At 36.3% G+C, this 13,038-nt stretch overlaps 1 protein-coding gene across 2 annotated transcripts; it reads left to right on the forward strand.

The window, feature by feature from the left end:
• On the forward strand, positions 1,470-6,707 carry LOC104714089 (3beta-hydroxysteroid-dehydrogenase/decarboxylase-like). 2 transcript variants are annotated; one of them, XM_010431344.1, is made up of 13 exons: positions 1,470-1,563; positions 1,648-1,896; positions 1,991-2,080; positions 2,183-2,316; positions 2,478-2,648; positions 3,485-3,610; positions 4,109-4,188; positions 4,759-4,957; positions 5,094-5,199; positions 5,487-5,661; positions 5,960-6,116; positions 6,260-6,326; positions 6,445-6,707. In XM_010431344.1, exons 2-13 carry the CDS (start codon positions 1,650-1,652, stop codon positions 6,588-6,590), a joined length of 1,698 nt encoding a protein of 565 aa, XP_010429646.1. In that variant the 5' UTR covers positions 1,470-1,563; positions 1,648-1,649; the 3' UTR covers positions 6,591-6,707. The 2 variants fall into 2 exon arrangements, with proteins under 2 accessions (XP_010429646.1, XP_019085264.1); XM_019229719.1 differs by having other exon boundaries at positions 1,512-1,563; positions 1,645-1,896.

Raw genomic sequence — 13,038 nt, forward strand, 5'->3', positions numbered from 1 at the left:
TTTTTTTTTTTTTTTTGGTAATAAAATTATAATTTTAGATCAGTTAGGTCTTTTCGGACGATGTATTTCGTGGGTCATAAGCCCAAATACAATGACACAGTGAATAAACTTTACCAAAATAAGGTGGAAACACGTACGTGCATGCTTGAGTTCGTTCCAAGAAGAAGCTGGGGTCTATATATATATAGTGCAAGAGAAGATGATCAGGTGAGGAACGAATAGACTAAATCTCCGGTTAGTTTGTTGCAAATATCAGAGAAGATTATCGAACCAATCTTTAAGATACAACACCAAACTCAATAGTTTTTCTTACTTACAATTGAAGATAAGATTATCTAACCGGCTTTGTGTATCAAAAATACATTATACCTTTGTCCTCAACCGTATTCTAATGAAATTAACCCTTTAAAGATGAAAAGTACATATCCAAACCTTAATCAGCGAGTCAAGGTTCTAACTTCCGTTGACTTTATTACAACACATTTATGACCAGAGTCAACCCATAAAATAAAGATGTTGTAAACTGTGGCCCTTCGTGGTAAACTTGAGGTTAATCGCTTTATGATCTGTTTGTTTTCGTGGTTTGTAGTTTTTGTTTATTTTTCTATTTATCCTTGGTGTATATTTTGTTTGGTCCTTATTTAGATTCGAAGGTTTAACCGCTTATTACCAATTATAACAGTAATTAATCGAATGTTTTAACTTATTTCAATGTCTTAAACGAGATTACTAATCTAACCATTTTGAAAAATTAATCTTAATCTTTCAGCCGTCAGATTTAAAGGGTTTTTGATTAACTAAACTCAAAACATTAACCTAAATTAAATCACAAAATCACATCCACCTCTTCCTTTTTTTTTTTTTGACAACAATGAAAAAGATTAGCCCATGAAAACCAATCGGGAGGATAGTCATTTACAAAAGTAATAACATACGGTTGGATACAAACTTGTCGCGCTAGACGATCCGCAAGCACATTGTCCTTCATAGGAATCAAAGTCAAAAGAGAATGTCGAGAATTCTTCCATGTCCACTTGATGTCTTCCAGATATGCTGAGTAGGCTGGCCAGTCGGAGGGAGAAGACACCATCTTCACTAAATCTGAACAGTCTGTATAGAATGCCACATCTAAGAGATCTTGACCTATCATGCAGCGCATAGCCCACCTCATTTTTTATTAATCTAATTCTTAGGCTTTCCATACATATTACAAAAGCATATTAAAAATTAATTATAACTACACATGTTTTTGTGATTTATCATTTTCTGTAATTCTAAACCAATAGTATTCATTTTTTTTTTAAATTATAATTTACCATAAATAAAACTAATAAAAATGTATAGAAAACTGAAAAAACCATATTTTTAAAAAGTTGAATTATTATTAATGAAAAATAGAGGGAGTATGGATTTAAAATTAAACCAATAATAAAAATAATAATAAAATAGTGAAAAATAGATTTGAAGGAGAAGGTGTGGGGACGCATCATCCATCACACACCAAAGCAGTGTTCTCCTGAGAGAGTCTCTTTCAAGCTCTCTCTCTCTCTTTCTCTCTCAAAGGTAATACTTCTCTGATTCCGCCATTTTTGCTAATCAATTCAAAGCTGAGTAACCCACACTGATTGCTATTTCCGTGTGAAGAAGACATGGCGCCGGCAGCAGCTACTGACGTGGAGCGATGGTGCGTTGTCACCGGTGGTAGAGGATTCGCGGCGAGGCATCTCGTTGAAATGCTCGTACGCTACGAGATGTTCAGCGTCCGTATCGCTGATTTGGCTCCGGCGATAATGCTTGATCCTCAGGAAGATCACGGAGTTCTCGACGAAGGTTTGAGATCTGGTCGTGTTCAGTATATCTCCGCTGATCTTCGAGATATATCTCAAGTCGTCAAAGGTTCTTCTTCATCTCAAATCATGGATTGTTTTCAGTATTATTCGAGTTTGAGATCTATGCATTGTTTTTGTAATTACCTGTTTGTTCCCATTAGCTTTTCAGGGAGCTGAGGTGGTGTTTCACATGGCAGCTCCAGATTCTTCTCTCAACAATCACCAGCTTCAGTACTCGGTGAATGTTCAAGGTTTAATAGAAACTTCAATCTTCCACTTTTTTGTTTTTGTCTCTCTGTCAAATGCTCTTGTGTTTATTATGTTGCATTGTTTTGGGGGTTTTTAATCTACAGGGACACAAAATGTAATTGATGCTTGTGTTGATGTTGGAGTAAAGAGGCTTATTTACACTAGCTCTCCTAGTGTTGTGTTTGATGGTGTTCATGGTATTTTGAATGGTAGTGAATCAATGGCTTACCCATCCAAGGTATTCAATTAAACTTATTTGCATGTGTTTTAAGTTGTCTTCTACTGGTGCCCTTGACCTTGATGTTTTATCTTTCTGTTGTGGTAATTTTCACTGGATATTCTAAATGATTCTATGCTTCTTTTCGAGTTTGGTTACTCATATATTCTTTATCTATTCAGCACAATGACTCATATTCGGCAACTAAAGCTGAAGGAGAAGAATTGATCATGAAGGCGAATGGCAGAAATGGACTACTCACTTGTTGCATACGTCCAAGCAGTATTTTTGGTCCCGGTGATAGATTATTGGTTCCCTCACTTGTTGCTGCTGCTAGGGCTGGGAAATCTAAGGTTGGCATGGTTTTCTTTGTCTTTTGATTTTCCCCTCTATCTTCTTTTTTACCTTTCCTCTCCTCTCTTCACTCAATGCTTTTGTTATTCGCAAGAAGGCAGCTGCCCTCTGTTGACATATTATTCTTTGCTAGACATATTGTAGATAGCTATGTACTATGAAGTTTTTTCATAAGTTGGATAATTGACTCTCTGGAAAACATAGATTGATTCATAAAATAAAATAAAAATACCATAAAGGCAATAACTGTAAAATCTTTCGGTTATAGTAGAGCGGAGAGAGAATAATTTATGTTTTTTGTACGCAGAATTTTGGGTTTTGACTTCGCAAAGTTTGTTATGAAGCTTTAAGCTACAAATCTAGAGGACTGAACTTTCTATATGTCGGGAGTCGAGACAGTACTAAGATGTGGGGTTTTCTTTGGAAACTTAAACTAGGTGGCATAGATGCAATGGTCCTAAAAGTAGCCTTACACGAGATACAAAGGATGATTGGGAAAGCAACATTCATATGAGTACTTAATATATGATTTAAGGGAGGGTTCCTGGTTGCGCAGTGCGCTGTTCTTTCCTATTTAAGAGATACCACTTTGCAAAGAAGGAATTTATTTGGTCTCTATCTGGCATTATTTTTTTAGGTTTCTTCATGTGCATTGGAGTTATCTCTCTTAGAAATGGTGTGCGGCTAGTTAAGAGGGGCTTTTTTATGGTTAGGGATCTCTCTAAATGAATTTTATAGGTTAAGATGCATTGTTTGCTTTAATTTCTTCTTTGACATAAAATCTTTCATAAATTTTATATTTGATACGACTGTTTTCTTGTTCTTTAATGTTCAGTTTATTATTGGTGATGGGAATAATCTCTATGATTTCACTTACGTTGAGAATGTTGCTCATGCCCATGTTTGTGCTGAGCGTGCTCTAGCTTCAGGAGGAGATGTTTCTACAAAAGCTGCAGGACAGGTACTTTTTCAGTTGATTACATGCTGTAGTTTTCTAAGGTGGAGTTTGGTCTCAGTTGTATCTCATTTCATTTTTGGTAGCTATAGTTTCTTAGCTCTAAATGTTTAAAACGAATGTCGTCATTTGGTGAACCGGAATAAACTAAGGAAGACATTTTCATGTATGCTGTTTAGGCATGCTTAAAGAATCAGAAATGTTTTAGACATACCATAAAAACTGAGGCAGAAACTGTGTTCACTCTAATATCATGTGAACTTTCAGAGAGCCTTGCTGGTTTTTTGTTTGAGATTATTTTTCTGTTCTGTTGTGTTTAGCTGAGAGATCCGTTTGAGCTGTTTGCCAACTTCTTCAAAGAAGATGATCTACATTTTCCCTTGTTGTATTAAATTAAAATCAAATCCTTTGACTAGAAATTTAGTTAAGGCGTATAGTCAGATGGTAATATATTTATAATGTTTTCGGAGTTGTATGCTGACCTGACATATAGTGGATTTACAGGCATATTTCATCACCAACATGGAGCCAATTAAATTTTGGGAATTTATGTCACAGCTTCTTGAAGGACTTGGCTACGAGAGGTAATAATTTTTTTCCCTTTCTTGAGCTGACACATTATTTATAATTGGAAGATCTTTCCATACACAATGAAGGGCAGTAATATCTCACTTTCATTTTATATATGTTCTGGCATGGTAATTGAGTTGAGTTTGACTTGACCTTCTGGTGGAAGTAGTATCTAATTAACTCTGCTTTATGAGAGAGTAACATTTGATGAAGAAAATTAACGTATATAAAGATTATCAGAAAGCAATATTTTACGGAAATGCTATTTCAGTTCGAGCGAAGTAAAACAGCTGATCTCGATTTTTTTTCTGACCTTCAATAAAACAGTGTCTAGTGTCTTGATCTTGATCTTGATATATTTCTGACTTTCAAATGAAACAGTTCAAAATAATTGGGTATATCCAATGTTTTCTGCTTACACTTTTGTGCCTGATAAGTTTTTCTGATTTCATGTAAACCATTTTCTTTGGGATAATAGGTTTCTGATCTTTTAAACGCTTTTGACGGCTTACTTATATAGGAAAAAATGCACTGTACAAAAGCTATACCGTCTACTGTTCTTCCTAAATTATTATATTTTGCAGGCCAAGCATAAAGATCCCTGCGTTTGTCATGATGCCGATTGCGCATCTGGTTGAACTGACATATAAATTGTTGGGATCATATGGAATGAAAGTACCACAACTAACACCTTCAAGAGTTCGGCTGCTCTCGTGCAGCAGAACGTTTGATTCTACGAAAGCAAAGGACCGGCTAGGCTATGCTCCTGTGGTGCCACTTCAGGTTATACATTATTTGATTTGAAACAGAAATGTATTTTGCATCTCTATTTCATACCTACTGGCTACTGGGTCTGGATGCATGGCTATATATGAAGCCTTATCATTTTTGTTTAATGCATGCCTTGATGGTCCTGCAGGAAGGTATACGGAGGACAATAGACTCATTCTCTCACCTGACAGCTGCAAGTCAATCTAAAAGAGAAGGTCCATCCAAGGCTTCTAGGATCCTTGGACGTGGAAAGGGTATGGCCATTCATTTAGCATGCTTGTCCTCTCAGCTGATTGTCTCTCACTTGATAAGACCGACAGTGTTTCATTTTAAAATGAATTACTGGAAATTTTCCTTCTATTTTAAAATCTTGGGACAACTTCAACATCTGCACGGCTCTCCTGAAAATGATGGTGTTTAAGTTGCTAGCTACCATATTATTGTGAAGATGCTTAGGGTGTTGGTATAACTAAGATATATATTTTCAGATTTTGAAAAATCTACCGTGGTCTTGATTCATTTGTTACAACATGATTTGCAGTTGCTGATACACTTCTCTGGAAGGACTTAAAGCAAACTCTCACTGCCATATTCATTCTAATTAGTATATATTATAACTTTGTTGCAACTGGGTCTACCGTCGTGACTGCTCTTTCAAAGGCTCTACTGGTAGCATCAGTATTTTTGTTCCTCCATGGCATTCTTCCAGAGAAAATGTAAGATTCCTGAAATGCCAACTTTTGATAAAGTTTCATTGTACGTGCAGTATGAACTACCTTAACCTAGTTCTTTGATAATGGAAAACTAGAAGGTATAATGTTCACTATAATATCTTTAGTTTCCATAACACATAATTTTATCATCATGTTCATGTGAATCCCAGTAGAAAGGAAAGATGCATGCCAAGCATTCTTGAAACACTGTGTCTTGTGCATTTCAATCAGGAACAAATAAAATAAGCATTTGCTGTCTAAATAGTTTATGAACAACTGAATATAGATGCTTATTTTGCAGATTTGGTTATACAGTTGAAAAGATTCCTGCATCACAGTTTCACCTCTCGAAAGACTCATCACGTGACCTCTCGTTGTCAGTGATCGCGTCATGGAACACCACTGTAAAAGGTTTAAGATCTCTTTGCCAGGGGAATGATTGGAGCTTATTTTTCAAGGTATTTACCCTTAGAACTCGTTATCTCCCAGTCTAAGGAATTCTCGATACCAACCTGAAGCAGAAATGAGGACAATAATCAGTCGCAAAACTCATCCTTGTTAGTCATACTGTAACACTGGTTTGGTGTTTCTAATGTCATAGGTGGTCTTCGTTTTGTTAGCATTGAGTTTCGCTGGAGCTATTTCTCTTCAAAGCATATTTGTTATAGGTACTCTTTCTCTCTGTCTAGTTTTACGACATGTCAAAACTATTGTTTTCCCTTACGTATGAATTATAATTCATCAACACTAACTAGTTTTTTTTGTTGTTGTTGTGGTTCTGCTCAGGACTTCCCATTGCCTTCATTGCTTTTGTCGTGTACGAAAAGAAGGAACAAGAGATCGACTCAATGTTGTTGAGTTTAAAATCGTTCGTATGCAAGCAGAAATCCGATGTGTGTGAGAAATTGTTTGGAAGCAAGAAACATGACTAAGAATCCTGTTCTCTCTGCGCAGCATCTGTAATATTCTTTTGTTTCCAGCGACCTGTTACCTGTTACTCTGGTATGAGCATTTTTTCAGGTATTATTGCCAAATCTTTCTTTCACTCATATCTTGTGGTCTTTGTGTATATGCGTATTAAGCCCTGCTCTTGTCCTTCAACGTGAAAGTAGCATTTTCGCTATTGAAAGTCGAATGAATCTGTGAAAATAAAGAGAGAATAAAAGATAGTGGCAAGGCCTATAAAGTCTAGTGGCTCGAGGTCGAGGGGTACTTGCTCATCTAAAAGCTAATGTTTTCGATCAGTGCCTTAAATATACTGTAGAATCAAATGACATAATATTAAGGCGAAAAACAACTTTATCATAAAACCAAATGGCAGAGGAGTAGAAAAAACCAACTTTATGAAGATTAAGAATAATGAGAATATATGACCCAACTTTATCTATCTACTTACTGTAGTCTCTGTTTTTCGAATTTTCCTATACTATAATTAAAAAGGTCAGTAAAAATTGCATCATTTTTCACATATAGGATCCTCGAACATATAGGATGTGAAATAATGCAATTCTTAGGTAGGAAGAAACAGGCATAAATATATCACAAATCGAGATGGCACATTGTGAGAAATATCAATTTGCTCTACTGTTTAGTTATTCTAATTTTGGTTTAAATATGTAATTGATTGATTAAACATATACGTACAAAGTTCAGTATTTTTGTGGTGATAACTATCAACAAAAACATTACAAGCAAAAAAAAACTTTAAAAGTAAATCAATTAGAAAACAGATTCAATACTTGTTGCGGAGATGGAGCTGCGGTGAACCATGCCTTTTTCAAATCTTTCCTTTCTTCAGTTAGCAGTTGTTATTTTCAATTCACTTTTTGAGTTGTTGGTAGGTTCGTTTTCTTGTACCAGCTAAGTATTCGATTTGTTTTAATTTGGCTTAGACTAAGAGTTAAGTATTCGATTTGTTTTAATTTGGTTTAGACTAAGAATTATCATTTTTTTATCAGTAAAAACACGTTAAAAAAAATAGTAAAAAAAATGTGATATGTCTATTTTGGAACAAAAAACCCGTCTTGTCCTGTGAACTATCAAACCGGATAAAATCCGCCAAAAAAATAAAAACTTTTTAAACTGGATGAAGCATGATATTTAACATGTATAACGTATAACGTACCCATCAAAAATATCCATTCTACAATATATATAGAAAAGACAAATTTCACAACAAATTATATCTTAAAAAATTTCCCATTTTCATAATTTTCTTTTCAAAAGTAATTAGCTATTCATTATGTTTTAATTTATAAAATTTTAATTAGAAAAAGCCATACATATAAGAGTTTTGGTGTGATGAAATGATAACAATGCGACTATGCGAGTGAAAATACAAATAACTTCAAAAAAATAACGAGTGTTATAAACTAGAGGATTTAGGGACGAAATCTCTTGTCTTATTATTGATCAAACTCGAGGTTACAACATATATATAGAGTCCCATAAGAGACTAAGTTCAAACCGACATAACTAAGGACATGGCCGAATGGGCCTTAGTACAATGGGCCGTAATCTACTAGGCTAATAGACGGGCCGGTCAGATAGAGTCCACTAAGTGTTTTACAACACTCTCCCTTGGACGAGATGACCGTGCCTATGCTTGGACGGGATCGCTGCAATGTGCTTAGGGGATGCTGCCTCATTAAAACCTTACCAGGAAAACCCATTGGGACAAAACCTTGGTGAAGGAAAAAGAGTACAGCACACATTGCTCCCCCTGTTCCAAACATCACTCTAAGTCCTTAAGTCTCCGCATTCCAATCTGGTGCGTGAGCTTCTTGAATGTTGTAGTCGGTAGAGATTTGGTGAAGAGATCGGCTGAGTTGTCACATGATTGAACTTGCACCACTTGAACTTCTCCGGCCTTGTGTAGAAGAACTTCGGCAGGATGTGCTTCGTCCGATCTCCCTTGATGTAACCTTCTTTGAGTTGTGCGATGCAGGCTGTATTGTCTTCATAGAGTATGGTTGCTGATTCGTCCTCATATAGTACTGTTAGCACACTAAACTTTCTTCGTTATAACCTGCATCAGCAAAACCAACTAAAACACTCTTTGTTATAGTTAGTATAATATAAACCCAAATTTAAATGTTCCTTGTAGGTAACGTAATTAATACTCAATTTCACTCCAGTGCCTTTGGGTCTATCAAGAACTAATTCTTGCTTGGAGGTTCACGGCAAACTTATCTTTGGTCTAGTGCGGCTAGCCAAGAATGTTAACACTCCTATAGCACTGAGGTATGGCATATTAGGACCAATAACTTCTTTATTGTCCTTCTTAGGAGCAAATGGATCTTTTATCCACTTCTACACTTCTCACAACCATTGGGCTAGTCAATGAGTGAGCTTGCTCCATATTAAAACTCTTGAGTACCTTTTCTGTATATGCCATTTGATGCACAAGGTTTTCATCATCAATGTACTCAAGTTGTAATCCCAAACAGAAATTTTTTCTTCTTCTTCTTGCCTAGGTCTTTCATTTTTGAATTCTCTCTTGAGATATTCTACTGTTTGGGTGATTTCCCAGAGGTTCTTAGGATATTCAAATTATCCGCATATACTGTTATGATTACAAATCCTTTGTTTGCAAACTTCTTTATAAATACATGGACTGATGGGATCATTTTATAGTCCTCTTTGGCTTGGTACTTACTGAATCTATTGTACCATATACACCCATTTTGTTTCAGTCCAGTAAGGGATTTGTCTAGCCTTATGCAGTATTTTCTCGAGAACCACTCTTATAATTGAGCTCTATATCCTCTGGTAATCTTTTATTTTCCAGTAGACCATATAAGTATGTGGTTTTAACATCCATTAACCACAAATTACAGCCTGACTTATTAGATATCTAAAAGTCGTTGCATCCATCACAAGGGAGTATGTCTCCTCATAATCTTTGCCAGGTCTTTGAGAGAGTCCTTGTGCTACAAGCCGTGTTTATATCTCACGATTTCATTACTCTCATTTCTCTTTCGTACAAAGACCCATTTGTGTCCAACTGGCTTTAAATTCAGGTGTTATCCTTAAGGTCGGACCAAACACACTACTCTTCTTGTAAGAGTTAAGCTCCACGTAAATAGCTTCTTTGCTTTGAGTGCACTCTAATATAGACGTGGGCTCTAGATCCTCATTTGTCTCAAGTGCTACCTTGTATGCATAATATTTCATTTAATGTCGACATCTTTGCAGTTCCATTATATTCCAGACATGATATAGTTTATTGAGATCTCATTGTTGTCAATACCTTTAGGTCCTTGAGGTTTAGCGTCCCAAACCTCATTTTTGGTACCTTAGGAGTTTCTATGACAATGTCTGGCTTCTCTATAATTCCCTTAGCCTCGGTCTGATATGCACCTCTTTTACTTTTCTGTAGCAACTTGTTTATTGTCTTCCTTGTGAACATCAATACGTACTGGTGCATTACAAGCTGGTATGTACGATTTTATTACTCTCTTTGGGTCAAATGGAATCTGGCAATTTATTAGCTAGCTTTCGCATATATATAATTCTTTGGAACTCTGCATCACATGCTAGAGTCCGAGGATCTTGCCAATTTAAGGATGTTTGATTCCATAATATTTTCCTTGACCAGCTTGTTAGTCTCTCCACCCTACATAGGGAATTCAGATTCTGTAAACTTACAATCCGCGTATCTGGCCACAAATAAATCACATGTGGTTGGCTCAAGATACTTTATAATAGTGGGAGACTCATATCAACGTATATTCCCATTTTCCTTTGAGATCCCATCTTAATGGATGCAATATAAACGGCACACCCGAATATTGATTTAGATGGGATATGTCTGGCTAATGACCCGTTGGGAATATATATTCTCACTAGATGGCCTGATGCGTATAAGTTCTGTTGCATGTAAGACCGTGTGTCCCCAAGCCGACACTAAAAGCTTCTCACGCATTAACAATGGTCGAGCTATTAATTGTATTTGTTTACTGAAGGATTCAGCTAATCCGTTTTGTGTATGAACATGTACCACGGGATGTTCCACACTCACCCCCATGGACATACAGAAATCATTAAACGCTTGGGATGTAAAGTCTTAAGTGGAAAGTCCGGAAAATGTGCTCTTAATCGAATGATTTGAGCTAAGAGCCTAGCAAATGCTAAGTTTCTCGTGGATAACAAGCATACGTGGGACCATCTGGTTGATGCATCTATCATCACCATGAAATATCGGAATATCCCACTAGGTGGGTGTATTGGCCCACATATGTCACCTTGTATCCTTTCCAGAAAATTTCTTTGCTGACTTTTACTTGTGATGGTCTTATAATAAGTTTCCCTTGTGCACATGCTACACAAGTGAGATTTTAGGGAAAACTTTTCTTTCTTTGAGGATGTGCCCTTTCGAACTCTTAATTAGTTTACGCATCATGTTCCAACCCGGCCGGCCAAGCCGGTCATGCCATAGTGAATTATTCGTTGAACATTTTCTTTCTTTGCTTTGCCAAGTTAGCTTCTATCATGTTAATCTTAGCATGGTATAAACCAGAGGCTAGTGCAGGTATAGTCTCTAGGATCTTCTTTTGTCCTTTCACATTTTCTGTAATGTAGAGGAACTCTTTAGATCCTTCACCCTTGGTTTCAATATGATAACCATTTGATCTTATATCTTTAAAGCTCAATAAGTTTCTCTTAGAGCTGGGTGAGTATAAGGCATCACTTATCTCAATATGTGTACCCTTAGGCAACAAAATGTGAGCCTGGCCGTAGCCTTCACATAAAATTGCTATACCCGCAATTGTACTAACATTGGCACCTTTTATTATATGTCCTTGGCCATTTCTATAAATAGGACAATAATTTTATGTTTTAAACTTGCAAATATATAATGAAGGAAATAGTAATTCAATCAAATTCAAAGCATAGAAACTAAGTTAATACACCACATGAGTTTAAATATTTTTCTTTAGGCAATTACAAATCTCATAATCCAATTTAGTCATCATTCTCATGGTTGAAATTTCCTTCACCATCGAGATGAACCAGGTTAGATTTCTGGATTTATTTTCTTTATTTCAAATTCTCTTAGTAGAGATCAACAAGGTGCTTTAGGAGTTCTGCATGTCTTTATCTAATGGTTTTCTATACCATAATTATTATTACAAGTGGACTTGGTCTTATGTTGCGGGTTTAGATAACCCGCGGCCTCTACACCAACCAAGGCCGAAGCCTAATCGGTTTCTATGGCCTTGACCACCATAATTATTTCCTTGGTAAGTCCACACGACCTGGACCAACATGTCCGCGGCCTCCTCGGCTAGCCTGGCCTACTCGACCACCACGTCCTCTGCCACCACGGCCGCGGCCGTAGTGTCTTTCTCTGTGGACGTAGTTGGTCTCATTAGGCTCTTTAGGCTCTTGAGGATTTTTTTTTTCTTTGTAATGTTAACCTTGTGAGCTTCATTGCACTTTTTCATTTATAATTGCTCATTGTTTTGCTCAGCAAGCAGTAAACAAGAGATGAGGTCTGCATAGGTCTTAAACCCCTTAGTGTGATAAGCCGAGAATGTCTTCTCTAGCAAATCCTTAGTAATCTCAGTACCACACCACCTTAGGATAGAGACAATCTTAAAAGCTCTGAGTTATACTCATCCAAGGATTTGAAGTCCTGGATCCTTAGGGTTTTCTAATCGAATTGAGCCTTTGGTAGGAGCACCATCTGTTGGTGTCCATATTTGTTTTTCAACTCTGTCCAAAGGTCAATAGGATTTTCTATGGTGAGGTACTGATTCTTGAGACTCTCAACAAGGTGTGCATATGCATAATCACCTTATATATATTTTTCTAAGTGCAATCATTATCATCCTTAATACACTCACATAGGTCCTTTGATTTTTTAGGTTAATACAGAACATGCACCCGATTATATCATGCGGTTTTTAAGACCGAACCATGTAATTAATTTGGATCATGCCATGTGGTATTTAAGACCAAACCATGGAACTGTTTTTAGTCTAGGCTATGCGGTATTTGAGACCGAACCATGCCACAAATATTAATTCAGGTCATGCGGTATTTGAGACCGAACCATGCCTTAGGCCATGCGGTATTTAAGACCGAAACATGCCTTGCCTTACTCATATTTTCGTGGCTTATATTTATGCATGCAAGGACAACAAAATCAAATAGATAATGCATGCAACAATTTCCTTATTTCTAGATAGGATTTCCTTTTCTATGTTTTCCTATTCAGTCTAGGATTTAGTAATTATTTTCTTAAGAGTTTTAGATAATTACCATAATTAATTAGGAACTTATCCTAACCAATATTTTAATTTCCGATTTTATGTTTTAATTTATAGAAACTTAACAAAGTTTTTATTTTAATCGGATATACTCTTAGAATAT

Source organism: Camelina sativa, chromosome 9 (assembly GCF_000633955.1).
Source record: "Camelina sativa cultivar DH55 chromosome 9, Cs, whole genome shotgun sequence".
NCBI lineage: Eukaryota > Viridiplantae > Streptophyta > Magnoliopsida > Brassicales > Brassicaceae > Camelina > Camelina sativa.

What these genes read in the sequence shown, in the direction of transcription:
- LOC104714089 (XM_010431344.1), top strand. Translation starts at nt 1,650, where the DNA reads ATGGCGCCGGCAGCAGCTACTGACGTGGAGCGATGGTGCGTTGTCACC. An exon ending in TATATCTCAAGTCGTCAAAG is followed by an intron (nt 1,897 to 1,990) that starts GTTCTTCTTCAT and finishes TGTTCCCATTAG; the next exon opens with CTTTTCAGGGAGCTGAGGTG. An exon ending in CTCCTGTGGTGCCACTTCAG is followed by an intron (nt 4,958 to 5,093) that starts GTTATACATTAT and finishes ATGGTCCTGCAG; the next exon opens with GAAGGTATACGGAGGACAAT.